The sequence below is a fragment of the Trematosphaeria pertusa genome, assembly GCF_010094035.1.
Source record: "Trematosphaeria pertusa strain CBS 122368 unplaced genomic scaffold BU26scaffold_3, whole genome shotgun sequence".
Lineage (NCBI taxonomy): Eukaryota > Fungi > Ascomycota > Dothideomycetes > Pleosporales > Trematosphaeriaceae > Trematosphaeria > Trematosphaeria pertusa.
The window spans coordinates 1,557,040-1,582,193 of NW_022987214.1; the positions used below are offsets into that span (position 1 = coordinate 1,557,040).

Here is a 25,154-nt window from a genome sequence, read left to right on the forward strand (position 1 = left end):
TCTGCAGCGCAGAATTGTACGTCCCAATCCGTCCCCACAGGATCACATAGCAGCCATTCTCAGCCGTGATATCAGGAGACCAGCCTAGCGTACGTTAGCAGCCCATTCCGCAAATCAATTAAACATCCCCCTTACTAGCATAGAGCTCAGCATACGCGCCATTATCTACCGGATACGTAATCAACATCAGCATGAGCATCAGCACGCACGCTATCCAAGATTCACAATAGTCGCACTCTACTCCCACTAAATACTCTCGCGAGTTGTTGTGGACTACGGATAAGGTATTCCATTCCATCGATCTCAGAATAGAATACACAGAAATGAAGGAGGAATAGATGCAAAAGGGCTACCGCCCATGCCAGTGGTGAATGACCCAGAACAAGTGAGCCCGAACGCCGCCCCATGAATGCGCGCTGAAAATGCGTATCATACAACAGATCTTGATGCAACCTCATTCTCCAATTATCGACATGAAGCAAGCAAGCGAAGTCTTTACTCAAAAGTCATCTTCATCTCCCTCTCCTTCCCAAAGTCGTCCTCGAATTCGTCTGCCCAGGCGTTGTACCCAGGGGTTAGGTTAACGTTCGGATTCGGCGCCGTGGCTGACGATCGTAGCGCTGGCCGTTCTGCGGGTGTGTCGTTCCAGCTTGGTGTATCCCAAGACGCCTTTGCCGGAGGCTCATATGAAGGAATAGAAGGAATAGGTGATTTTGATGCGGGTACTGGTGGGGCATCTTTGAATGAAGAGTCGAACGTCATCGTCATGCCTCCCCCACCGTCAGCCATCTCGTCGTACTCTTCAAAGCTCTTCTTTAGAGCACCGTTGGTCGAGGGGTCACCGTTGGAGTGCGTTGAGAGATTGCTCGTGCTGCCGCCAAAGTTCGATAAAGGTGCTACCCCTAAACTGTCGTTGTAACTCTTAGTTTCGCGAAGGGAGGAGTACGGGCTCGGCGATGTTGCGGCTATGTCGATCTTCATCGGCGGCAGGGTGCTTTTGATCTCCTTGACTTCGATACCATCTGCAGAGAGAGCTGCCACTTCAGCTTTGATGGCATCGATGTCAAACAGTACTGGATTCTCTGCAATCTTCGCCGGATCGTCATCCTTGTTGATTCCGGCCGCCTGCGACTTCTCGTCATACACCTCCCACTCCTTCTTCTCCACCTTCTTCTTACGCCAGAAGCTGAATGCACCTTTCTTTTCTGGTTTCTTCTCTAGCTCTTTGCGAGCTTCTTCAATCTCGTTAATGAGCTCTCGCTGTCGCTTCTCGTGATTTTCTGGGTCGGGATCTTCGATTTCCGAGAATTCGTCGCTTTCGACTATCCAGCCGACTTCGCGGAGGAGTCTAGGCATAGCCGTTCGGTAGGCCATGTGACCGGGTACTAGCTCGGTGACATTGAAATTCTCGACACCTGGGATTTCAACCGGGGCAAGGCCTGCCACTTTCGAAATTGCACCGCTAGTCGCTCGGAACAGGTAGCCTGCAAACACTGTTACAATGCGGATGAGAAGATACGCTCGGCTTACTGACCTAAAATCCAGTCATTTGTCGCGTATCCGTTGACGAATCGACCGGGGACGATAGCCCTTGACCTGGTGTACTCTTCCTTATTGGCAACGACTGGTGTTCCGAACATGTAGACATTCTGCACGAGACCCACAGCTCCTCGTTTTGCAAGCTCCTTTAGACACGAATAGATGACCCTAGAGCCTAACGAGAACCCAACAAGAGTGATAGGCCGGGTTCCGAGGTTGCGATCGATGAGAGAATCAGCGAGAATGAGCCCAGCCATGTCTGCTCGGGCTTGGGAAACAGTCCACGGATTGTCGATGAGGTATGACAATTTGGTTAAGGCAACGGGCAGTTGGATAGCAGCCATGAGCGCAATAAGAATCGTGCTCCCAAGCACTTGTTGGAGACCTTGTGTGAGAGCCTAATTCAGCGTTAAAGTTAACTTCCTTAGTATTGTTGGTTTGAGCATACCTCGGTGGCGAGAATGTTGATAGTGTCACCCATACTTCGTAGCATCTCGGGCTCCCAAAGCACGGAGTATATGTCTCCCATGACGGGATCTACCGTACTGTAAGGCAACCGGACGTCGTCGAGATTACCGTTCATCCACCCGGCTAACGTGACAATAAGATTAACTCTCTTGTTGTTATGGAGCGGTCTGTATTCGAACGTCTTGACGGCTCCTGTCCGTCTGTCCGCAGCCCTCACAGCGATCGTGCCGCCGCTGAGGACCCCAGTCGTCGTAATGATGGCTGCGCCGCCCGCGCCGACCAGGAAACCACTCGTACCAGCTACACCTATGGTGGTGAAACCAGCGGCGAGACCCGCACCGATGACAGGTGCAAGAAGACCAGCAGACAGTCCAATCACAAGACTGCCGCCTACCGTTGCGAGTCCCATCAGGGCAATACGCTTATTGCGTGCTCTCTTCCGTCGATTCTCCATGTGATCGTCCTCGTTCCAGTTCTCTTTGTTGGCCTCCTCCTGCATCTCCAGGGCGTCCGTAACCCTCTTTTCGAAGCGGCATATCTCAAGCCAATCGACGCTTAGATACTTTCCAACCTGTTCCAGAAGTTGTCTCGAGCGGGCATCGTATACTGAATCCGCAATGAGAACCAAAAATAGGTCGCAGAGAATAGTCCACCGGAGATCAATATCCAAGTTTTTCGTGTGAGGAAGTTGTGAAGGAGTTCGGACCGCCGGTAGGTCCTCGCCTTCATGATCCTGGTAGGGTGGTGGGGAAGGGCTTTTGGAAGGGTCACTAACATGTAGACTCGACGCAGATTTGGACTTTTCGGAATGCGAATCCGGACGTGGAGAAGAGATGGATGGCCTAACAGAATCTGTGTCTTTGGCTGACTCTGACTCCTCTGCAGCTGGATTTTTTACTCGAGCGTTCTGCATGAGAGCAGGCGTCAGATCGGGTGGGACTACTCCGTGCTCTGAGAGTTGCTCTATCATGACTTGCTCGGATGCGTCGATATCCATGTGCGAGTATAGCCGGACCATCATCTTCTGAGACCACATCCTGGTCGTCTCCTGCGCCAAATCGACGACTTTCTTTGTGGTTTTGTTGCCTTTTTCGAATTCGGAGAGCCTGTTTTCCATCTCCGCCATGGCTAACCGGACCAAGCCGACGTAAGCTATGCGCTGGCCTTCGGTGAGAAGGTTCTTGGTTGTCTGCATCTGCGACAGCGGATCCCGGGCGGCCTCATCCTCGTCCCACAGAGCCGTTCCCTTGTCCTTGAACAGATATGCCGTATTGTCATCCATGCTCGTTTGCGATTCGACATCTTCGTCCATAACCACACGCGTATACCCCTTTGCGGCGCCTCCAAGATTCCCGTAGCCGTGCATGTCCTCGAGCTCCTCTACATTCTCCTTCGCAATGAGCTTATTATCATCATCATACATGTCGTAGTGCGCATACGCTGGCATTGCCTGCCACTCGTCATCGTTGTTCTCATCCCGCTTCTCGTCTCCGCGTGTGTTAGGGGCTAGCTGCTGGTGGGAGTATTCGGATATGGCGGCAGGATTGTGTCCATGTACAGTTCCGGGTGGGACACTCTTGCGCTTGTCTACCGGGCCTGCGGGCTTTGGGCCACCCGAAGTCTCGTCCCTGGCTTGCGGGGGTTGCTCCTTGGGTGCGGGTTCGTCCATCTCTAGTGCCATATGGCCATTGGCCACCGGTGTCGATTCTGCCTTCTCTTTCACCGTCCCCGGCATCTGTTCAGGCACGTTCTCTGCGCTCACTGTGCCCTTCTCCGGCAGCGCAACCTTCTCTTGGCTCGCTGACTTGGATCCCAACGCATCCTTGAACTCGTCCTCTTCTGAGTCTGAAGTTTGGGTCGCCGGCGTCCTAGGCCGCGGTTTCCTTATAGGCAGTCCAAAATCGTCGTATTCCGCCTCGAGGTTTGGTTTGTTCGGCGGGTCTGCGCCGTCTGTAGATTTCCCCTCGGTAGGGGGGCCGGATGCCGAATCGGTCATGGTGTTTGAGCTAGGTCGCGCGCATGGAGAGAGGCTTAGCAGAAAATTAAAAGGATATAGCGCGAAGCGGAAGTGAGTACAAGGAGAAGTAAGTGTGTATGTACAGGTAGGGTCAGCACCGCCCTCAGGCCATCATCGACGTCTGCGGGAAGCTCCACCGCTTTCAGATCGCCGAAGCGCACGGGCCACAAAGCGACGCACCCGGAAATTTTTGGAAACTGCGACTTCTCCCCCGCATTCCACCACCACCTCAAACGCACAACGTCGACGATGCGACTTAAGCGGCAAAAGGCATACCGCAAGCTTATGCACCAGGTATGTGTGATTCCTCGAAGTTTATAGCCCGCTTTTGGTTACAAAACGCACCGCCGACAGCACCCCCGCTGCTCAACGTCGCTCGAACCCCCTAGAACTGTCTCTTCAACTTCGAGTGCCTGCTAATGCTGGTTGCTTTAGTATGAAGTGCACTTCAATTTCCGCGAACCCTACCAGGTGCTTCTCGACTCTCAGATCCTGGAGGATGCATGGCAAAATAGGATGGACTTGGTGTCGAGGCTTGAAAGCGTCCTCCAGGGCAAGGTGAAGCCGAGTACGTATATCGTCGCGTAATTCCGAAGAGTACAAGCTAACAACTGCTCCGCATACAGTGGTTACGCAATGTGACATGCGACACCTATATGACGCAACTCCGAAAAACAACGCGCTCATAGCCCAAGCGAAGGGCTTCGAGCGCCGGAGATGTAACCATCATGAGCTCGAGCATCCGCTTTCCTCCCACGAATGCCTCTCCTCGGTCGTTGACGCGAAGGGCAACCTCACGAACAAGCACCGCTACGTAGTCGCATCCCAAGACCCCGCCGTTCGAGCGCATATGCGCAAGATAGCTGGTCTCCCGCTCATCTACATCTCGAAATCCGTGATGATACTGGAGCCGATGGCTACGGCCACCGAGGAGCAGAGGGAGAGGGAAGAGCGACAGAAATTCAAGGCTGGCCTCAAGGGACAGCGGAACCCGACCGCGGGCCGGAAGAGGAGACGCGAGGACGAAGAGGGGCAGGAGCCGCGGACTGATTCTATTGAGGGTCAATCTACGGGAGACGCAAGGCCCCAGAAGAAAAAGAAGCACAAGGGGCCCAAGGCGCCTAATCCACTCAGCGTGAAGAAGCCCAAGAAGACGCAAGCCCTGCCGCAAGAACCGCCACAAGATAGCTCGGCCAAGGCAACGTCCGCCGAGCCGAAAGAAACCGATACTTCTATTCTAGAGGGCGATGGATCCGGGCACCACAAGCGGAAACGGAAGCACAAGCCGAAGGGTGAAGGCGGTGCGACGGCTGCCGCTGGCGGCGAAATGGCTGTGTCTTGAAGCTTTGCGCTTTCTCGGCAAGCGGCGTTTTCCGGGCGGGTCCAATCTGTTCCGGTTCACGATACCAGATCTAGCAGGGTTGTTAGGCTGAGCAAACGGGCAAAAGAAGACAATGGCGTACCCAGGTTGCCGAATACCAGGTACATTATTCGCTTAGTGCGATTTCGGGCCTGTGAGAAAGGAGACAAGCCCCTTTGGTGGGCCTTCACACTTTCTTGCCTTGAGCAAGAAGATCGGAAACTTTTGGTGGGAGTACAAGCGTACTCCGGTCGTTGCGCTTCACGAATTCGACAACCACCTCAGCAGTTTTGTCGGGTAGGTCTTCCTGGAGGAAATGGCCGGCGGCGGGGAAGACCTGAAGCTGGAATTTACCTGCGAGACATATTAGAGACGAGCATTGACAAGCCGCAATCAAGAGCGCTTACCCTGCATCTGCCCAATCATCAGCTCCTTATCCAGTCGATCCGTTCCTGCAAGCAATAACAACTTCGCTCCTTTCCCGCCCAGAAATTTGGAGCTCATCCCAGAGAACCAGTTCTCCCAGTATGCTTCCGTGCTGGAGAGCTCCGTTCTCCATGTCCACCGCCCTTCTGGTGTCTGCAGCAACAAGCTGGGCACGCTCGCCCTCGCCGATTGTGGATTCCGCAACGTCCGCGAGCGTATGTGCCACTCAATCGCTGCCTCCAAACTCGGGAATGACTTCGGCCGGCTCGCCAGGTATGTTTGCATATGCTTCAACGCCTCCATTGCACTGCCTTCCACTACATCCAGCACTGCATAGCCCAGCAACTTGTTCCCCAGTATGCCCTTATTCGCCGTATCTGTAACCACCGCTCCGCCCAGACTGTGCCCGATGAGCACAACAGTAGGTAGTTCCTTCCACGCCATCTTGCTTTTCGTAAGGTGTAGCATATCCACAAGATCCTGACTCAGAAGATCAATAGAGAGGTCGGTGTCGACATGGCCTTCGGGGCCCCAGACGACGCTTCCGTGGTCTCGTGCCTCGACGGCTAGGATACCAATCTCCGGCATGAGCTTCCTGACCTCCTTCGCAAACAAGGCGAAACTAAGCGCCGAGCTTCCCGCCCCATGGTGCAATACTAGCAGCGGCGCTTTCGACGAGCTCGGCGGCGTCAGGTACACGTGGAATTTCGCGTGGGCGGTATCCGAGTTGGACCGCCGCTCGAGGTAGAACTCCTGCGCAAAGTAGTCGGACCAGTGTATTGAAGGCGCCGGACGCTGCGACGAGGTAGGTATCACAGTCCCGGTGCTGGACATGGAGCTCGCGGACGAGGAGTCGTCTTCGTAGGGCTCGGGCTCCTCGAGGAGAGGTTCTGGGGACGGGAGAGAAGAGAGCTTGGCTTTTGCGAAGCTCTTAGCGAGATCGGACATTGTGCGTGGGAGGGAGAGTGGGATTGGTTGGATATTGAGGAGGAGGCTAGATGGCAGATAGCAGGTTTCCGGGCGCCGGTATCGAAATATTTGGATCGAGCGGGATGGGTGATCTGAAAGTTGGAGAATGCATATGTGTCGGTGGAGGGGTGGTGCAGGGATCAAGGGTGTAGGAGCTTCGGCTTGGCGATGCATTCAACGATCAACCAAGCCCTGTGGGCGAAGCGGTCATTGACACAATATCCATCGTAAACGACCAGACGATCACTACAAGCTAGTGCGAGGCCTCCGTCAATGTTTTGTCAAGCGGGCTGCGCGTCTAGGCCGATCTGAAGCCACAGAGCAATCGTTAGTTGCTGGGCCTGTGCTCCGAGCATGGGTGCAACCATGACGTAGATCTCAAAACATAGCGCCATTTCCCACCATCAAATATCACCACCTTGTTATCAAGAAAGTTTCTGCTATCTTTCCCCCTCTTCTGTCCCCCTCTCTTCCCTCCTTACAGCCTTTCCGTGGTTTCCGTTATTGTTTGAGCTCAAAACAGCTTGAAAGTGGTGTGAAACTCCCCAGAGCTCACGTCCTCACCATGTGGGGATCAAAGAAAGATCGCCCGCAGAACGGTGATGCCCCAGAAGATGATCAGGCTTCCGCGAGAAGTGCGTCGAGGAGAAGTTATGAGCCTCGAGAAGAACCGAGCGAGAGGACCAGGTTGCTCGACAGACCGAGGCCGCCGAATTCAGACGGATACCTTGACCCCGATGATCCAGCAGTAAGGCTTCTGAAGTACCTCGTAAGCATGTGATACTAAGATAATTCATTTAGGTATCTCCGTACAACCTCTGGTCTGTCCGCTTCATGCGATGGCTGACCGTGTTTTTCCTCATGATCTCCTGCCTCTGGTGGACACTCCTCCTCATATCCATCTTCGTGTCTCCGCCCCGCATGCACTCACGCGGCAGCGGCTTCTTCGACTTCGCCTACACGTGCCTGACCATTGGAAACCTCCTTGTCGCCGTCATCTTCTTCTCCGGGCCGGCAAAAGCGTTGCGCATCACAACCACCATCATCGGGGCTTTCCTCATTATCGATATGATCATAATCCTCGCGGTTGGCCGCATAAGATTGGAGGAAGGTTGGGTAGGCATCGTGTCCGTCGTATGGGCGGTGCTCATTTCGATTTGGTGCATCTTGACCGACCGTGTCGTGGCATGGGGCAAGCGGGAAGAAGAGGAGAGGCTCACAGGCCGTCCAGAGACTAGGCGCACGCTGAAGGAATGGCTTGCAGTCCTGCTCGCGACCGTCCTCACCGTCATCTTCGTCATCATCGTTATACTCATGACGGGAACCCTTGGCATCCGTGCTCGGGACTCTACGCTCGGCATGTACGGCGAGCGCATCCTCGTCGACGGCGACAAGTACGCTGTTCACTTCGCATGCGTTGGCAATATCTCCTACACCAAGGGTAAGAAGGACGCAACAATCATGCTCGAAGCTGGCGAAGAGCCATCCGAGTATGACTTTGAACATTGGGCGTACAACGCCTATCAAAACGGCACCATCTCGAGGTACTGCTACTGGGACCGTCCGGGCTACGCCTGGTCGGACAACGCTCCCTCTCCGCACTCAGCGGGCATGTCCGCAGACGCGCTGTCTGAAGCTCTCGCAAGGGCCGGTGAGGAAGGGCCCTGGATTCTGGTATCGGCCGGAACAGGCAGCATTGTCAGCCGCATCTTCAGCTCGCGCCACTTGAAGGAGGTAACCGGCATCATGATCGTCGACGGGATGCATGAAGACCTCCTCCATCGCATCGGCAGTCCCGGGCGTGGCTTCCTCCTTTGGGCCTGGGGCATCATCTCGCCTCTCGGAATGGAGCGTCTCGGCGGCGCCATCTTCAAAGGCCGAACCCGCGAAGACCGTGTCTACGGCCGCAACGCATACCAGAACGGAAAGTTCATCAAAGCCCAACTCCAAGAGAATCTCGTTGCGGATTCCCTCTCCAAGAACGAAGTTGTCTCCGCTCGAAACATCCAAAGCTCCAATACCCCATTGGTGATTGTAAGCAGTGCCATCAAGTGCAGGAGTGACAACGAGTGGGAGAGAAAACAGCGGGATTTGACCAAGTTGACGGATAACCTGGTCAGCTGGGACGTGGTTAACAAGGCACCGCATCAGGTGTGGCAGACGCTTGAGGGAAGGACGGCTATGGAGAAGAGGTTGGGTGAGCTGGTAAAGGCGGCGAGGAAAGTGGAAATTCCGACGGTTGAGAAGGAAAAGTTGTTCTAGGTGAAAGATTGTGATTGTGGGTGGGCCATTTCCTCTGCTCCCGTCTGATTTCTCCGTCGTTGGTATTTGTGCTTTTCTTTGCATATTCATTCCTCGTTGTAATTGGTCTTTGCCTGTAATGAGTACATAGCATGGCGTTTCCGGGTCGTCTGAAGGTGGTATACCTGGTAGCTCTACTCTTCGCGGGTGATATATGGTTAATTGTACAGAATGGAAGGATCAGTGATGGAAAACGATATGCGAGACTTGATCTCCTCCACCATATGCACAAAATCGTACACTCACCAACATCGTCGCAAATCGCGGCTTTAACCCGCCTATGCTGTATGATACACGTCCCTCCGAATCCCGGGCAAATATTTCTACATGTTGAACATTCATCCCGAAGTCTAACCCATAGCCTTCAAGAAATTCTTCTCCTTGATCGCAGCCCTCCTCTTCGCCCGCATCGCTTTCGTCAATTCCTCCCGCGCCTCGCCAGCCTTGACCGCGCCTTCCAACGTGCCATCGCCGGCCGGTAGATCGATCGTCTGCTCGTATATCGGGACCTTCGGCACTAGCAGTTCAGGATTCGCCAACTGTTCCTTGCGGAGCCGCTTCGCGGCCACTCGGCGCTGCTTTTTAGATTTCGCTACGCGGATACGATATTAGCAGTTGCAAGTATTCGCAAAAAGAAGCAGCGCATGCGGTACTTACAAAAAAGATCGCCCGCCGCCCCGGCCTCGGCCTTCTTCTCCTGCCGGTCTAGTATCGTCCACAGCCAGTCCGGGTACTCTTCGTCGGGCATAGCTACCGGATCGCCTCTGTCTTTGAGGAAGTTCAGACCCTTTAGTGGTGTGCCTGCTGGTACGGAGCTCCTCATTAACGGCGCGGCTTTCTTCTCCGCTGCTGCTGCGGCGGCATCCTTCTTTAGGGAGGCGGGAGCGGAGGGCGTGATGGGCGCGCTGAAGGGCTGGGCGGCGGAGGTCGATGTTGCGGCGGGGGCGGTGTGCGAGGATGTAGGACTGCCTTGGCGCGGTGCGGTTTGGGTGGCCGCGTTGGGGGAGATGGGGGTTGCGTTGAGGATCGGTGCGGTGGTGGAGAGGAAGCGGGAGGAGGGCGAGCGGGGGATTGAGGGTATCCGCGATCGGGATGCTGCGCGCAGACAGCCTCGGCAGATCATTGTGGGCGTGGGGTGGGCCGCAATGCGGGTTGCGAATGCGTGCTCATGGTCGCAAGTTGCTCAAAAGTTCACGACTAGGTTCGGATTATTGTTTTTCCGGCTCCGCTTACATCGTTGCACATGGCGAGTTCGGCTTTTCTTCAATTGAATAGCACTACAATATGAGCAGTTGCATGCCCTGTCGGATATGGGCCCGCGGTTCTTCTCTGTCATTACCTCCTCATCTGGTAGAGATTATTATTGCACGAGCGCAAACATACGAGGAGAGGCATGTCTTCCAGCCTCAGCGCCTGGCTGATGTCGCGAATCAGGGCGTTGAGGCTGAGCCACGACTTCGCACATAAAGCGCTGCAGCCTGACGATTGCGAATTCTCGTCACGGCTTTCTTAGCTACAATCATTCAATTCTTTTCATTCCCCTTGACAGAGCATGAAAGGCCGCTTTGTAAGAGATGGGTCAACATTCTTCTACGCCGACTTCCGATTCTTTCTGCTCTCGCTGCCGCGCGTTAGATTTGTCCGCGATTGTTCCTACGCCTACTCGTCACAATCACGATTTTGAGCAGGAGCTGTGTCTATGGCTCGATGAGGCGAATGGTGTCTACGGAGAGCCCGGGTGTCCATTATGTGGCCTATTTGCCTACTTCGGTGGCCCCGATCAAACCAATGACCCTGATGGGGCCACAACTATTCTCATATGTTCATCAGACAACATGTTTCTGAACGACCCAGAACGAAACGGCACCTACGCCACCCTGTTCTGGAGGTGGTACCAGAACAAGTACCGTGTCATAGGGCTTCTTCATCGACACAATTCGAAAGAGATCCTTGCGCCTCGTATACTTGATCTTAGATGCATCGACTATGCTATCATCCGGGTGTGGCTAAGAGAGTGTATAACTATGCACGACGAAGCATGCTCAACTCCAACGCAGGGGGTTCTCCCGGGATTTAAAGTCATTGACTGTGGAACCAAGTCGGTCATCGAGGCTCCCGAGAAGTGCTCATATATTGCTCTATCCTACGTTTGGGGCGGAGGTCAAGGCTCAGGCCAAGCGCACGTAGAAGGAATATTTCCTGCGACTATTGACGACAGTATTATGGTCGCTCTTGCGCTGGGGTTTAAATACCTTTGGGTTGATCGATACGTACGCATGCATTCTACCTGGAGACAAAATGTATGGGGACTGATTTGCTTTCAGTGCATCGATCAAACAAGCTCTTCCGAGAAGCATGCGCAAATCAGCGGAATGCATAAGATATACTCGGAAGCCGCCCTTACGATCATTGCCGCAGCAGGCAAAGACCCAAGCTACGGGTTGCCGGGAGTAGGCGCTACACCCCGAGCAGCTCAATACCGTGTTCAACTTGGGAACAAGACTCTCGTTGAGATGTTCCCTCACACCAACGTCACTCTTCAAGAATCCGAATGGGTAAGCCGGGCTTGGACATATCAAGAAGGTTTCTTGTCGAAGCGGAAGCTCATCTTCGACGACCACCAGGTTTCATTCGTGTGCGGCAAGGTGTTCTGTGCCGAAAGCTTCACCCACAGTATAGAACACCGCGCTCTGAACGAGGAGCTAACCTTCGGCCCATATTTCCCCTATGATATCGCCTTCAGGGGGACCGACTGGAAGCCAGAGGGTATCGCAAATTGCATCGAGGAATATACGGAGAGGAATCTCTCGTACGACTCAGACGGCTTGAACGCTTGCCTCGGCATTCTCAATTTTTTCAACGAAGAGAGGCAAGTCAAGGGTCATCTATGGGGCGTCCTATTGCTGGATGTCAGAGAATTGCTGTTCTCCGAGTCCCATATCCACATGAAGCTTACTTGGTATCATCCGAGACCTGCTCGTCGGCGACCGGGCTTTCCAAGCTGGACATGGGCTGGGTGGGCCGGCCCAATACGCAATGACTTGGCGGGGCCTAGACTCGACGATGGTCATCCAAGTATCCATGTCATGCCATTTGGTCACGGCTGGATGCCGATGCTAGAGTATCTCCAAAGTGGCATCGTGAAAGCCCAAGCAGAATCTCCAGAATCTCCAGATGCTCCAAGGTTGCTGAAGCTCACCGGCCTGTGTCCGAATTTCCGGCTAGTCGACCGCGGACCCAATGGAGTACAGGCGCTAATTCCAATAGCGAAGGATGTTGACAATGTTCTCGATGTGTACCTCGACGAGCCGGATTTGCAAGCGAGCGATCTAGCAGACTGCATAGCCATAACGATGGATTCGCGCGGGCGCGCATACTCAGGCTTCCCATGGGAATGTTCCTTTCTTCTGCTCAAACCTATCGGCGACGGAAGCACATACAGAAGGATTGGAATGTTCGACTTGCGCTACGACTGCCGTTTGTACGCGGGTATTGGAGAATCATCTCGTCCGCCAACGCCGCCGCTGTGGTTCAGAAATGCAGAGAAGCGGACCTTGGTCGTGGAATAGGCTTGCCACTGTAGACGACAAAGAAGGAACCCTCCGCCTCCACTTCGTGCACCTGGGGCGCCTGCAAGCCCGAATAGAAAGTAGAATACTTGGGTACAAAAGCCGCATGAAACCAGCAACACGCAGCTCGACGATGCCTCCACGTTAGGAATCTCTCGGCCGCCTCTCCAAGCCCAATACATCACACCCCAAAACAACTCTCCGGAGAAAATAACTGCCCCGGAGAAACCTCTCCTCCGAGAACCGCTCTCGTCCTGTATCAGATGAACCAGGGTTCCCATCAACCCCACCTTCCTTCCACCTTCCGCTTTCCTTCCATCCCTACCCTGCCCTGCAACCCCACATCTGTCAAACACGTCGCTCGCTACCTAGGTACCCTCCCTGAGGGTTGCTTAATATACACTCACATCCCAACCTCACATGCCGAACCTGGTTTGCACTCTCGGAATCTGCGCGCCGACGCCATGACGCCAGAACGCTCTACGTGACACTGACACCTTCCCTTTGTCTCCGTCTCCGCTTGCCCGTACCCATGCGCGTGCCGCGGGGCGGGATGTCTCTGAGCCGTGAGCCGGGTGCATCAGCAGCAGATGCAAGCTCGTGAACGAGCGCGTTGGGAGGGGTGGGGTTGCTGCTTTTGCGCAGGGCTGGAAGATAGGATAGGCGGGCAGGGTATCACAAGGACGGCGCACAAGCTTGATCCCGGCCCGAAGCGGAAAGTCCGAGTTTGAAGATTGCAAGGCCGCAAAGGCAGGTTTCAGGCTCGTATGAAAGGGAGGCAGAGTGTGAGAATCATGTGAGGTTAAGATTTGAAGGTAGTATAGTGTGCGTCTAGCATTCAAGTAGTAGTATGAGTAGTGGTGGGGGTGGTAAGTGTTACCGCACCACACGTTACAGTATCCAAATCTGCAGAGATTCCCTCCGCATCCAACACACGTAACCACGTTCTGCATTCCATGCTCTGCCATTACAGCAGAAACCCTCCTTCCACCGCGCGGATAGATACCGCAATAGATCAATAACTCATATACACAGATAGAAGGTCGTGAGCGAGAGGACGGGAGACGTTAGACGAGCGTCGAACGTCACCCAGTAGTAGGTAGATAGAAGCCCACGGCTTTTTCCTGAAACGCCGTCCTCCTTCCGATCCAGCCCGGGCCCTGATAAGTAGGAAAAAGAATAGGAATTATGGTGCCACAAGGAATGCGAGAATAGAAATGGGGGAATATGTACAAGCCAAATGGTGGGTGGTAGTCGTCTAAGGTATATCGAAGCTGTAGAGAGTCGACAAAAAGGATGGGGTAGACAAGAACCAGATAGGAGAGAACCGGTCTCGGTGTGAGGGCGAAGGACTTATATCCAAGCTAGTGGTGCGGGGGCTTGGACGGTGCCGAACCTGTTGGCGAAGAGCGGCTGGATTTCGGCGAGGTAATCCGCTGCGCAGAACATTGCGAGGCACCTCTCACGGATGATGGCGAGATCAGCCTCCATTTCTGCATCGCGAACAGCACCACCGAACTCCTCGGCGACCTCGTTGAGCTGCTCCAACTCTTTCCCAAATGGATGAGTCTCCTCTTGAATGGTGGCCTTGAACATGTCGAGCGATGTCCGGTGCTCGCGAGACATCCGGCTCGAGTGGGAGTGCGTCGAGTGCACCGAGCTGTGCCGCGACATGCTCTGCAGGGACCGCTTCTGGGCGAGCCGTTCGTGGGCGCGCTTGCTGTGCGAGAGGGCCCTTTCGGGAATGGCAGGCACGGCTTCCTCTACATCTTCCTTTAGTTGCTGGAGGTTGCTTGACGACGCTGATTTGCGTAGGTTACCTGCAGACGCCGACTTGCGTGCGGTCTTGTTGGCTGAGGCGAAGTATCCAGAGAGATGATTCGGTGCCGGTGAGGTCGGCGACGAGTTCACAGAGGAAGCATCGGTCAGAGTCTCTCGCGACGCGTGCGAGGAGGCTCTTGACCGCGTCGAGATGCTGTGGTCTGAGTCGTCGGCAGAATGAGTCGAAGCAGTCGAAGAGGAAGTCTTTCGGAGGGTTGCAATATCGGGCGCGTTGTAGCTCAGCATGTTGGTCGTGGAGATCAAAGCCACAGGAGAGGAGATTTTGGAGCGGTCAATTTGCAAGCCAGGGCTCTTTACACTCTGGCTTCGGGCTGGTGGCGACAGCGTGGAGGAGGCATTAGGCGCATCTGGCCGTTTGATGCGCTTGGTGACGGCGCGAGCAATCGACATATTGGCGGAATAAATTGAGGATAGATTTGCTGTTATTGCAAGAAGAGGCCAGTTGGTCGGTGTAAGGCCCGGCAATCCTTTTGCGGCAATTGCGACTTCGCTTTCCGGCGTGCAGCAATTGCGGGGTGCGGCCGCGGATAAATTGGCGAGCAATGAGGGCCCGCTGGATGGACGGAGGGGGATTGGTGAGATGCACTCGAGCACCTGACGAGTGGCAGCTAGGCGTCTGTCGCAGTGCTGTGTGAGGTGTTCTGGAAGGGTGGATCACACTGCCTGCTACGTGGGAGCGCGTGCGCCGTCGGAGTGCAACCCGGTGTTTAATCGGGGATGGACGTGTGATACAGCAAGTCGCAGGATGCTAGCGCACGATCAATGTGCGTGGAGTCCGGGTCGAAGAGAAGGCGAGATGCAGAGAGTGGTATGTATGCTTTGGTGGGTTTTGTCGTTCTTTGTCCGTTGTTGTTGCTGGCTCGCAGCGTGGATAGAAATAAAGGGCCGGGAAGAAAGAAGGTCGTCTGTCAAAGAGCGTAAGGGGCGAGTGCGGCTAATCCAGCCTGTGCCGTAAGGAGTGAACAGAGGGAGTGAAGCTGTCGTGAAGCCTGCGGTCACGCAGAGACAAAAGAAGGGAGGGTGGTGGAGGCGAGGGAGCGAGAGACTCTGGGGAGAAGGGCAGGTGCGCAGGGGCGGCGAGTGTTGAAAAAGCTAGCAGACGGCGGAGTGGGCCAGCTGCGTCCATGAATGGAAGTCGCGCGACCTGTCGAGCAGAGATTGGAAGGATGCACCAGGGTCCGGCTCAGGAACAAGCAAACCCTCAGCGAACAGCAGTGCGCCCTGCCCGGGGCATCCGGTGCGGCGGCGTCGAAACGCCCAGACGCAGTTTAGCCCGCGGCCTGTTTGCGCCAACAGCCAATAGACAGCGCAGGGACGCAGCGCCAGCGTGTCAGAGGAGGACAGGGGCGCCTTCGCCTGTTCGCCCGTCCACGGCGCGCCGCATGGCGCCCTAGAGTGCTGGTTCGTTTCAACGGTCTTTCATCTTGATTGAACTGCCTCCCCAATAGCCTCGGCGAGGGCAATTGCGCCTGTCTGAAAGAAAACTCGAACGATGGAAATGCTCCGCCAACGCCATCCAGCGGGCGCAGGAATAAGCTCCGAGGTATCAGATATCGGGGGTGGCGCGAACCAGGAGAGTCGTGCCTGTCATCTCTCCCGCTCCAGGGCTCCCATCAGTCAGCCCGACTGCACTTGCCTGGACGCTGTCTGGCGCCAAATACGCCGCCCTCACTCGTCCTCACTCGCCGTGTGCCTTGCAGCGCCGTGCGGCGCATAAACTCTGTTTCTGACTCTCTGTTCTCTACCTGAGTAGCGAATGTTTTCTGTCCTTTGTCGCCAATCTGTTTCCCTGCCCGCGTGCCGCACCGCGTTAATCGTTTCGAAACATCTGCAAAAGAACAGATGTGACAATCGTACGGCGCCCGCATCATCGCACTTTTCAAACCGGAGCGCGAGGAGTAGCGGCCATGAGTCGCGCTGTCGCAAGCGTCAACAGTCAATTCTCGGGCCTGGGTGCTGTTAGCGCTCTCTGTGAACCAGGAAATATTGATTGACCCTGGAGCCTAGGGGAACCCCAAAACCTGGTGGAACTGGCAATTGAACCATCGACATTAAATTTGCGATATACTTTGGCTGGTCGTGACGGGTTTCATCACTGTATTCCTAAGCTGCACGAGAGCTTGTGCGACACACGGAAAGCGTTCTTGCCGGCACCGCTGGCTGGCCGAAACGGTGCACCGAACTTATTCACTTCCTCGCTCAGTTTCTTAATCTGGAAAATCCGTCCACGGTATCACCCCAAGCCGACATCGCTCCTCGAACGTAGTCTCGAGTTTTCGAGTCCGCCTATGCTGTCCAACATGTACCACCAATGGGTCACGGCAGCGAATCATCCGGCATCGGATACGCCGGCTCAAGGACGTGGGACAAGTTGTTGAACTGGGTATCGCATCGAGAGTGGCTTTCATGTACGACCGTGTCGCGCACTTGCAGTCGCAATAGTTACTCCTACTCCTCCATCGACTCCCACCCTTCGCCCCCGTTCGCCTCCTCATCTTCATCTTCCCCTTCTTCTGAATCTGAGTCCGTCTCATCCTCGTCCAAGCCCACAAGCCGCTCCTTGCCATCGCCCTTCATCTGTGGCACCTTCGTTGCGAACGCCTCGCGCACAGCTTTGTTCGTGCTCGTGTCCCAGATCTGCACCGCGCCTTTGCTTCCCGCAACCGCGAGCCGGAAACCAACTTCTTGATCTGGGGCGAAGGTGGTCGAAAAGACCTTGCCAACACCTAGGTCTCGTGAGACAACCATGCTGGGGCCCGATGGTTGGATGTTCCACAGCTTGACTTGCTTGTCTGTTGAGCCCGTCGCTAAGAAACCTGGTATTATTGGATTGATGTCGAAGGAGGATATTGATTCGTCATGTGCTTGAAGGACCCAGACAGGTTTAGATTTGGAGGGATCGGTTGGCGCGTTGCGAGCGTCGTGATAGTGGATCATGCCGTTCTCTGTGGAGATCTGAGATGGATTAGCTGCCTGTCTCTTCGTGTATTGAATGCATTACTCACGTAGAAGAAGTTTGGATCGTGCGGGTTCCACCGAACAGTCTCGACGTCACTCTCGACGCCCCAGCGCGGAGCCTTTGCCTCGGGCGCTCTCATATCCGCGGCCACTACCGTCCGATCGTAGCTGCCGCTCAGGAGCACCGTGGACTCGGTCGGATGCCATGCTACTGAGCATACTTTGTCTGTGTGATACGAATATGACTTTGCGCATTTCGTAGTGTTCAGATCCCAGAGCTTGATCGTTTTGTCGGCCGATGAGGAGGCAAGGAGGTTTCTGTGGTGGCGGTTCGCAGCGAGGGAGAGGACAGAGTCGACATGATAGTCATCGTTGGCTTTCTTCGACTTCCTCTTCTTCTTTTTCTTCGGTTTCTCCGCATTTGCAGCGTCTTCTGCACCCTGACCGAGGATCGCGTCAGGATACATGCTGTCCACGACGTCCAGATTCCATAGCTCAATATCCGGGTCCATGGTGCCCACGGCTACGAAGTTTCCTTTCGCATCGCTGCCTGTGCTCGCCTTCCCGACGGGTAGATCCAGCCACTCCACTGCAAGCGGAATGGCAGGCAGCATTATATCGTGGTGTACGTAGAGATTGTCTGCCTCGTCTTCGTAGACATATACCTCAAGATGCGCGACCTCGTCTTCTATCCTGCCAGCCAGCACCAGGTTGTCTGTCGCCAATATCTGGAGCTCCTCGCGCTCCTCGTCGTCGTCCTCGCCGCCTTCCATTGTGATGTATGGATCCTCTTCGTTGGCATCGTGAAACATTAGATTCTTGATATTGCCGAACATGGCCGCGGTGCCGCCTTCGTCCTCCTTGCCGTCATCATCATAATGCTCGAGGTCGTACTCTTTCAGGTCATCGTCGATTTCCCTAACGCATGGTTAGCCAGGTATAACAAGTTTACTCTGCCCGACGTACTCTGTGTCTTCCAGCTTCGCGCCACCGGTGTTGCCATTGCTCTTCCTTTTCTCTTCTTGAGCTTCTTCCAGATCTTCCTTTGCATCGTCTAGCTGCAGCTTCGCAAGCTTCGATATCCGGTCATATTCCTCCTCATTGAAATCATACTTGGTAGGAAAGGGCGCCGCAAAGCCGCGCGGCACCCACGTCGTCGCCGTGATCATAGACATGCTGGAGGATGTGGAGTGCTCGCAAGTGAAGCAATTGCGTAGATGCACGAGCGCGCGTGGGGAAATTTCCAAAACTTTTTGGTGGCGGGGCAAGCCGTCAGCCACACTGTGGCGGCCGTGGTCGCGCTTTCCCGATATTTTCGCCGCAACCCTCACAGAGCACTCACTCACAACTCCCGCCCGCCGGCTCCCCTTTTCCTCATAATGGACAGAGGTCACAGTCCGAAGAGGCGCAAGATTGACCCCGAACAATTCTCAGTAGCTCCGCGGCCAAAGTTCCACAAACAAGATCATCTTCGAGCTTCACCGGCGCGCTCGCGGTCACATACGCCCAGGCCTCGCGATGGAGGCTCTACTCCCCACCAGAGGTCCTTCGATGGGCCGGAGCCCATGGTGGAAGACTTTGACTCGATGGCGCTGGATCGAGACTGGTATGGTGGGGAAGAAAATGGCCATACTTTCGGAGATGACACACACAATCCGTTTGGCGGCGCTGAGAGCACATGGCTGGACGCGCAGCGCGAGGCTGCCTTGACGGAGAAGAAGCAGAACAGCAGAGCCAGCGCTCGAGCAATGCAAAAGCAGAAGGACGTGGATGCGTGGGAGACAAACCGGATGCTACAGTCCGGGGTAGCCCAACGAAGAACATTTGACACCGACTTCGACGACGAAGACGAGGGCACTCGAGTCCATATACTAGTCCACGACCTCAAGCCTCCATTTCTAGATGGAAAGAAGGTCTTCACGAAGCAACTGGAGCCAGTTCCCGCTGTCCGCGACCCTCAGAGCGACATGGCGGTCTTCAGTCGCAGAGGGAGCAGGGTCGTGAAGGAGAGGAGGCAGCAGAAAGAGCGCCAGAAACAGGCGCAAGAGGCAACAAATGTGGCAGGGACCACTTTAGGGAACATTATGGGCGTAAAAGAAGACGACGCAGACAGTGCTGCCCCTGTCCCGGGCGAGGACGAAAAGAAAGGAGGCAGCAAATTCGCCGAATATCTGAAGAACAACGAAGGCCAGAGCGCCTTCAGCAAGAGCAAGACACTTCGAGAGCAGAGGCAGTACCTACCGGCATTTGCGGTGCGCGAGGACCTCCTACGCGTGATCCGAGACAATCAAGTTATCATTGTCGTTGGCCAGACCGGCTCCGGAAAGACGACTCAGTTGACGCAATTCCTCTACGAAGACGGTTATTCCAAACAAGGTCTCATCGGCTGCACGCAACCACGACGTGTCGCCGCCATGAGCGTTGCGAAACGTGTCAGCGAAGAGATGGAAGTGAGGCTTGGTGGTCTAGTCGGATATGCTATCCGATTTGAGGACTGTACCAGTAGAGAGACAAAGATCAAGTACATGACTGATGGCGTCTTGCTCCGAGAATCACTCGTGGAGCCGGATCTGGACAAGTATTCCTGCATCATCATGGATGAAGCGCACGAGAGAGCGTTAAACACCGACGTGCTTATGGGCCTTATCAAGAAAGTCCTCGCTCGGAGACGAGATCTAAAGCTAATAGTCACTTCCGCCACCATGAACGCCGAGCGCTTTTCGCGATTTTACGGAGGGGCGCCAGAGTTCATCATCCCAGGACGCACATTCCCCGTCGACATACAGTTTTCTCGATCACCATGCGAAGACTACGTCGACAGTGCCGTCAAGCAGGTCTTGGCCATTCATGTTTCCCAAGGACCCGGAGATATTCTGGTTTTCATGACAGGCCAAGAAGATATTGAGATTACCTGTGAGCTCGTCGCTGAGAGGCTGAAGCTCCTCAACGATCCACCAAAGCTCAGTATCCTCCCGATCTACAGCCAAATGCCTGCGGACTTGCAGGCCAAAATTTTCGATCGAGCCCCGCCGGGAGTTCGCAAAGTTATCGTAGCTACCAACATTGCTGAGACAAGCTTGACAGTCGACGGCATTATGTATGTTGTGGACTCAGGGTTCTCGAAGTTGAAGGTGTATAATCCGAAGATGGGCATGGATACACTGCAGATAACGCCAATTTCGCAGGCAAACGCCTCCCAAAGAGCAGGCCGTGCAGGGCGTACGGGCCCCGGGAAGTGCTTTCATCTCTACACAGAGAGAGCCTTCCGCGATGAGTTCTACATCCAGACTATCCCGGAAATCCAGCGCACCAACCTAGCGAACACAGTCCTTCTGCTCAAGTCCCTCGGGGTGAGGGATCTATTAGATTTTGACTTCATGGATCCGCCACCTCAAGATACAATCACGACATCACTCTTCGATCTTTGGGCTCTAGGTGCTCTAGACAACATCGGCGAGCTCACTCCTCTTGGCCGAACCATGACCGCCTTTCCTATGGATCCCTCATTGGCCAAGCTTATCATTACTTCCGTCGAGTACGAATGCAGCGAGGAGATGCTAACGATTGTTTCTATGCTCTCCGTTCCTAGTGTCTTCTACCGCCCAAAGGAACGCCAGGAAGAGTCCGACGCGGCGCGAGAAAAGTTCTTCGTCCCCGAATCGGACCACCTCACCCTCCTGCATGTGTACACCCAATGGAAAGTCAATGGCTACTCTGACGGCTGGTGTATCCGCCACTTCCTGCACCCGAAAGCTCTGCGTCGAGCAAAGGAAATCCGCGACCAACTTCATGATATCATGAAGATGCAGAGAATGAACCTTGTCAGCTGCGGCACGGACTGGGATATCATACGCAAATGTATTTGCTCCGGGTACTACCACCAGGCTGCGAAGGTCAAGGGCATCGGAGAATACATAAACCTCCGTACGAGCGTCACTATTCAACTCCATCCCACGAGCGCTCTATACGGCCTCGGGTACCTGCCCGATTATGTGGTCTATCACGAACTTATCCTTACGTCGAAAGAGTACATGTCCTGCGTTACATCCGTCGACCCGCACTGGTTAGCAGACCTGGGCGCAGTATTCTACTCCATCAAGGAGAAGGGATACTCGGCGAGAGACAAGCGGGTCACGGAGATTGAGTTCAATCGCAGAGCGGAGCTAGAGGCTAAGATGGCGGAGGATAAGGCAAGAGAAGAGCGGAGAATTGCAGAGGAGGAGAACGGGCCGTTGATCAAGCGCCCTGGAGTGGGTGCAAAGAAGATTGTCAGCGATGGAACCGTGAAGAAGCCGATCTTGGGAAAGGGGAGGAGAAGAGGATTTTAAATAAAGCGTTATCACTGTTCTCTAGACTATATTGAAGTTGCTCGAAAAGAGGACGTATAGGCAAGTGGCCCACTATATGTATCGAGGAGCACACGAAGTATCTTGAGGGTCGGGGATTAATTTGCTATGCATGCTGCCGGAAAGTTGCTGGCGGAGTGCGGACATGATGTAAGCCTAGGAAGTTTGGGGAGGGCGGGAAGCAGGACGGCTTCCTGCGTGGGTTGGAATGGCCGTCTTGCATCATTTGGCTGCGTACGCTGCATGCAGCGATTACGCTCCTCACACCGATTATTGCGCCAGCAACTAGGAAGAGCGGAGTAGATCTATTGCGGGACGCTAAAGGAGAGGCAAGTGGGAGCAGTCTCGAATGGCGAACAGAGTGGATGACGTCTCCAACCGCCAACTATGCGTCTTTGGAGCGAATCAAACCAGTACTGGACGTACATTCAGCGGGAACTTTTCCATACTGTGCCAGGAAAGCTCGCCCTCGCAATAGCCCGCTCGAGAGCGATCCACTATAGGGTTATTGTTGCATGAGGAGGCGAGGGCGCTGCTCGCCGCGGATGCAGCGACTGTCTAGCCGCTATCTAGCCTCTCAAAAGACCGCTCACACAGGAAATGGAAGAAGGTTTGAGCTGAAGAACGACGGCGCTCAATAGGTGTTAAGATTTGTGGTGTAGATAACCCATCTCGAGTGCACTCCCGATAGTAGCATACCTCAAACGCACGCCGATTCTCCACCTTCGCCAGGTCCCAATGCGATTCAAAGCCCGGTTCATGCAAACACAGAGTTGCCGACGGACCTGCCGCTTCCAAATTCGGGTCACCCCCAGCTCTCATCCCATTCGCAGCAACACCCTGGGGAATGGCATGCTGGCGAGAGTGCAGCAGATGTGATCGGCGCTGACACACTAGTTTCAGTCGAGCCGGGTGTCATTCCTCGGTCCGAGCATGGCGGAGCCGAAGGTACTTCTACCTTTCCTCTACCAATGATCCGAACCGAAGCTCCGGGACGCCCTCCGAATCACCAACTTATATACGGAGGCACGCCAGGTCCTGCTGGACATCCGAACAGGCTCCATCAGTTTCCTGTGCTTGGAAGTGCTGGAGAGTGGCACGATAGTATAGTGCAGAGCTCGCGAGAGGCGGAGGTCTTACATGTTATCTCGGCCATAAGTGGAGGATCGACTCCCCAGCAAGGTATTCCAGGCCCAGCGGAAAACCTGAACACGATTCCCCATGGCTACGCAGACGAACCTAGCGTTGAAAGGGATAGTCACGCGGTGGAAACTTAGTGGCAGATACCAGCGCCGCAGCAATCACAGCAGGATTCCCCCGTCGCGCGCACTTCCCATAGTACCACTTCTCAAACCCACACCAATTCCCCGCATTCACCAGGCCCGCAACTGCACGGCTTTCAGACAAACAGCGGGTCGAACCAGCCGCCTCCACCTTTTCGTCTAATCGCAAGCGATTCTAGGAGTCGACGAAGTGTACATTCGGATGGTGCGAAGGGTCTCGATGGAGCGGCAGGCGGTACTTCCGAGCGGTCGCGGACACCTAATCAAGAAGCAGAGTTGAACGAATGGGCGCGAAGCCCTCAGTCACCTAAACGATTAAGCGATTATTTGCGCGAAGAGGATACACTATATATCCTGGGGTGGGAGAGGACATGGGCGCAAGCACGGTAGTTATCCTTCGCTCCCTTCTGGCTGCTTGGCATTATCCGACGGTAGTATATTACAGAGAAGGGGACCAAAGGGGACATTGTCTGGCATTATGAAGCAGACGCTGGGGTGGATCAAAATCAAGCCGGGCATTAACTTTGTCTTCCATCGACTAGTTCCCTTTCTCCAAGTCTGCAATTCTGCCTGCTCGAGGACTTCGCGAGGTTGGAAAGGGAGAAGAATAGCGAGATTGTCCGGCCCAGTGGTGAGTTCTCCAGATATCAGACGGACCGGCACTAGCTTTGTCTTTGGAGCCTTCACGGTTGCCCAAGATACCGCGGCTTCGACTTCGCGGGCCTGAAACATCTTGATTAGCAGTATTCTTAGAGCTGCTCCTCTTGTACATACCCTGCGGAAAACCTCTTCCTTAACCGCTACTTCCTGCTCTCTCGGCCATGCATATTGATTTAATACGGCGCCTCCCTTCGTGGGGAGAGAAGACTGGTCGCCTAAAATCACAGCGGCGACGAGCTCGTCTAGACGTGGTGTTGAAGGCAGAACGGTATATAGGGACATGAAGCAGACGTAGGGTACTCTGGGCGCCAGAAACTTGAGGATAGCGGGGGAGGACTGGTATATATGGCGGTAGAAACATAAACGTGACGATGGTTGAAAGCGATGCATGGACACGTCGATGACAAGTTTGATTAAATTGGTACTAAGCCTAAAGGAACCTAGGCCATGAATCACATGAATCCTAATCACATGACCGCATTACCTAAGGAAGTCCGCAAGTGCATTCAGGACTTCAGTTGCTGCGAGGGTTGTTAGGGCCAGCCTCCCACCTTGTTTATCTTCGGCAGATGCGGGGGGTAAAGCAGAGCTTAACTGTGTTGGACCACTTCGGTTTCCCGGAGTGTTGTTTGGACTGCTGTTTGGGGTTTGGTAGTTCTGGTTGGCTCCCCCTTGGCTTGGCTTGAAATCATTGAATTGACCTAGCTTCTTAAAAGCTATGCAACTATTCTACATTTCTTCCTGCAGGGCAGATGAAGGAAAACCACGCGAAGTGATGAAAAACCTCCCTCTTTTTGCCTTTGTTCTTCAAATTTGAAACCGCATTATGTAAGGAGCGGGTCGCTACCCCTCATCATGTCGATCTGCATGTCCTTGCCTTTTGAAGAAGGATCCTTGTCCAGCAATGAAAATTCTGCAGCGTTGGTTGGCTCCCCCGTTAACGGCCACGGAGTTGCTTTGCGGGCCTGAGGGTTGCCCAGTGTTGTCCAGGGGTGGGTTTGATTGATCGCCGGACATGGTGGACGAAAAGCTAGATCAGTATTTAGAACTTCATACCAGTGGTCTTCCTACCTTGCCATAGACCTCACTAATCAAAATCCACTTCATCTGGTTACGCTCCTCGGCAAGCCTAATACTTTCACGTGACAGCTTTCACGCTAAGTGGCCGGGCAAGCCGGCTTGCTCTTTGGCTGCTCAAGCCGGGGACTAGCGTCTTGGCAGTCATGACATTATCCCGAGGTCAACCTTGGAAAGCTGCGACAACATTTCTTCCTCCTTCCGCCTTTCGTGAGAGCTTGTCGCATGGCAGCCGCAGTGACCCTAAATTCCCAACATCGTTTCCAGCCCACGACCTACGGTCTTTGCGTCACCAAGAATCGGGCCCTGCCCCACCCGAATGGGTCATCGCCCCTTCGT

General features: G+C 54.4%; 11 protein-coding genes across 11 annotated transcripts; 4 read left to right on the forward strand and 7 right to left on the reverse strand.

Moving 5' to 3' along the window:
* Window positions 1-242: 242 nt before the first annotated feature.
* On the reverse strand, window positions 243-4,117 carry BU26DRAFT_515689 (DUF726-domain-containing protein; the record flags this gene model as incomplete). The annotated part of the gene is made up of 3 exons (XM_033828135.1): window positions 1,988-4,117; window positions 1,535-1,937; window positions 243-1,484 (listed from the first exon to the last, which is right to left on the reverse strand). Coding segments are annotated over exons 1-3 (3,404 nt in total), but the record flags the coding sequence as incomplete, so codon positions are not given.
* A 156-nt stretch (window positions 4,118-4,273) lies between these two features.
* Window positions 4,274-5,366, forward strand: BU26DRAFT_601468 (uncharacterized protein; the record flags this gene model as incomplete). The annotated part of the gene is made up of 3 exons (XM_033835264.1): window positions 4,274-4,318; window positions 4,460-4,592; window positions 4,651-5,366. 3 exons carry the CDS (start codon window positions 4,274-4,276, stop codon window positions 5,364-5,366), a joined length of 894 nt encoding a protein of 297 aa, XP_033688321.1.
* A 205-nt stretch (window positions 5,367-5,571) lies between these two features.
* BU26DRAFT_528535 (protein phosphatase methylesteras-like protein 1) lies at window positions 5,572-6,758 on the reverse strand (the record flags this gene model as incomplete). The annotated part of the gene is made up of 2 exons (XM_033830857.1): window positions 5,572-5,738; window positions 5,792-6,758. 2 exons carry the CDS (start codon window positions 6,756-6,758, stop codon window positions 5,572-5,574), a joined length of 1,134 nt encoding a protein of 377 aa, XP_033688322.1.
* Window positions 6,759-7,011: 253 nt separating this feature from the next.
* On the forward strand, window positions 7,012-9,310 carry BU26DRAFT_450016 (mitochondrial integral membrane protein-like protein). Its single transcript, XM_033824732.1, has 2 exons — window positions 7,012-7,527; window positions 7,581-9,310. The coding sequence occupies exons 1-2, from the start codon at window positions 7,345-7,347 to the stop codon at window positions 9,039-9,041; spliced, it is 1,644 nt and encodes a 547-aa protein (XP_033688323.1). The 5' UTR covers window positions 7,012-7,344; the 3' UTR covers window positions 9,042-9,310.
* Window positions 9,236-10,239, reverse strand: BU26DRAFT_220622 (uncharacterized protein). The gene is made up of 2 exons (XM_033820748.1): window positions 9,738-10,239; window positions 9,236-9,672 (listed from the first exon to the last, which is right to left on the reverse strand). Exons 1-2 carry the CDS (start codon window positions 10,201-10,203, stop codon window positions 9,431-9,433), a joined length of 708 nt encoding a protein of 235 aa, XP_033688324.1. The 5' UTR covers window positions 10,204-10,239; the 3' UTR covers window positions 9,236-9,430.
* Window positions 10,240-11,104: 865 nt separating this feature from the next.
* Window positions 11,105-11,938, forward strand: BU26DRAFT_477442 (HET-domain-containing protein; the record flags this gene model as incomplete). Its single annotated transcript, XM_033825605.1, has 2 exons — window positions 11,105-11,350; window positions 11,405-11,938. Coding segments are annotated over 2 exons (780 nt in total), but the record flags the coding sequence as incomplete, so codon positions are not given.
* Window positions 11,939-12,857: 919 nt separating this feature from the next.
* On the reverse strand, window positions 12,858-13,834 carry BU26DRAFT_220842 (uncharacterized protein). Its single transcript, XM_033820750.1, has 2 exons — window positions 13,787-13,834; window positions 12,858-13,736 (listed from the first exon to the last, which is right to left on the reverse strand). Exon 2 carries the CDS (start codon window positions 13,615-13,617, stop codon window positions 13,066-13,068), a length of 552 nt encoding a protein of 183 aa, XP_033688326.1. The 5' UTR covers window positions 13,618-13,736; window positions 13,787-13,834; the 3' UTR covers window positions 12,858-13,065.
* On the reverse strand, window positions 13,811-15,059 carry BU26DRAFT_220847 (uncharacterized protein). The gene has a single exon (XM_033820751.1). It carries the CDS (start codon window positions 14,879-14,881, stop codon window positions 14,003-14,005), a length of 879 nt encoding a protein of 292 aa, XP_033688327.1. The 5' UTR covers window positions 14,882-15,059; the 3' UTR covers window positions 13,811-14,002.
* A 1,880-nt stretch (window positions 15,060-16,939) lies between these two features.
* Window positions 16,940-18,624, reverse strand: BU26DRAFT_501526 (WD40 repeat-like protein; the record flags this gene model as incomplete). The annotated part of the gene is made up of 3 exons (XM_033826573.1): window positions 16,940-17,446; window positions 17,497-18,367; window positions 18,416-18,624. 3 exons carry the CDS (start codon window positions 18,622-18,624, stop codon window positions 16,940-16,942), a joined length of 1,587 nt encoding a protein of 528 aa, XP_033688328.1.
* A 170-nt stretch (window positions 18,625-18,794) lies between these two features.
* Window positions 18,795-21,777, forward strand: BU26DRAFT_538166 (P-loop containing nucleoside triphosphate hydrolase protein; the record flags this gene model as incomplete). Its single annotated transcript, XM_033831444.1, has 4 exons — window positions 18,795-20,325; window positions 20,356-20,580; window positions 20,617-20,668; window positions 20,705-21,777. The coding sequence occupies exons 1-4, from the start codon at window positions 18,829-18,831 to the stop codon at window positions 21,775-21,777; spliced, it is 2,847 nt and encodes a 948-aa protein (XP_033688329.1). The 5' UTR covers window positions 18,795-18,828.
* Window positions 21,778-23,270: 1,493 nt separating this feature from the next.
* BU26DRAFT_220898 (uncharacterized protein) lies at window positions 23,271-24,123 on the reverse strand. Its single transcript, XM_033820752.1, has 2 exons — window positions 23,853-24,123; window positions 23,271-23,801 (listed from the first exon to the last, which is right to left on the reverse strand). The coding sequence occupies exons 1-2, from the start codon at window positions 24,018-24,020 to the stop codon at window positions 23,469-23,471; spliced, it is 501 nt and encodes a 166-aa protein (XP_033688330.1). The 5' UTR covers window positions 24,021-24,123; the 3' UTR covers window positions 23,271-23,468.
* Window positions 24,124-25,154: the final 1,031 nt, after the last annotated feature.

What these genes read in the sequence shown, in the direction of transcription:
- BU26DRAFT_450016 (XM_033824732.1), top strand. Translation starts at nt 7,345, where the DNA reads ATGTGGGGATCAAAGAAAGATCGCCCGCAGAACGGTGATGCCCCAGAA. An exon ending in TTGACCCCGATGATCCAGCA is followed by an intron (nt 7,528 to 7,580) that starts GTAAGGCTTCTG and finishes TAATTCATTTAG; the next exon opens with GTATCTCCGTACAACCTCTG.
- BU26DRAFT_220622 (XM_033820748.1), bottom strand. Translation starts at nt 10,203, where the DNA reads ATGATCTGCCGAGGCTGTCTGCGCGCAGCATCCCGATCGCGGATACCC. An exon ending in GGCGGCGGGCGATCTTTTTT is followed by an intron (nt 9,673 to 9,737) that starts GTAAGTACCGCA and finishes GTATCCGCGTAG; the next exon opens with CGAAATCTAAAAAGCAGCGC.
- BU26DRAFT_220842 (XM_033820750.1), bottom strand. Translation starts at nt 13,617, where the DNA reads ATGGCAGAGCATGGAATGCAGAACGTGGTTACGTGTGTTGGATGCGGA.
- BU26DRAFT_220847 (XM_033820751.1), bottom strand. Translation starts at nt 14,881, where the DNA reads ATGTCGATTGCTCGCGCCGTCACCAAGCGCATCAAACGGCCAGATGCG.
- BU26DRAFT_220898 (XM_033820752.1), bottom strand. Translation starts at nt 24,020, where the DNA reads ATGTCCCTATATACCGTTCTGCCTTCAACACCACGTCTAGACGAGCTC. An exon ending in AGGAAGAGGTTTTCCGCAGG is followed by an intron (nt 23,802 to 23,852) that starts GTATGTACAAGA and finishes AAGATGTTTCAG; the next exon opens with GCCCGCGAAGTCGAAGCCGC.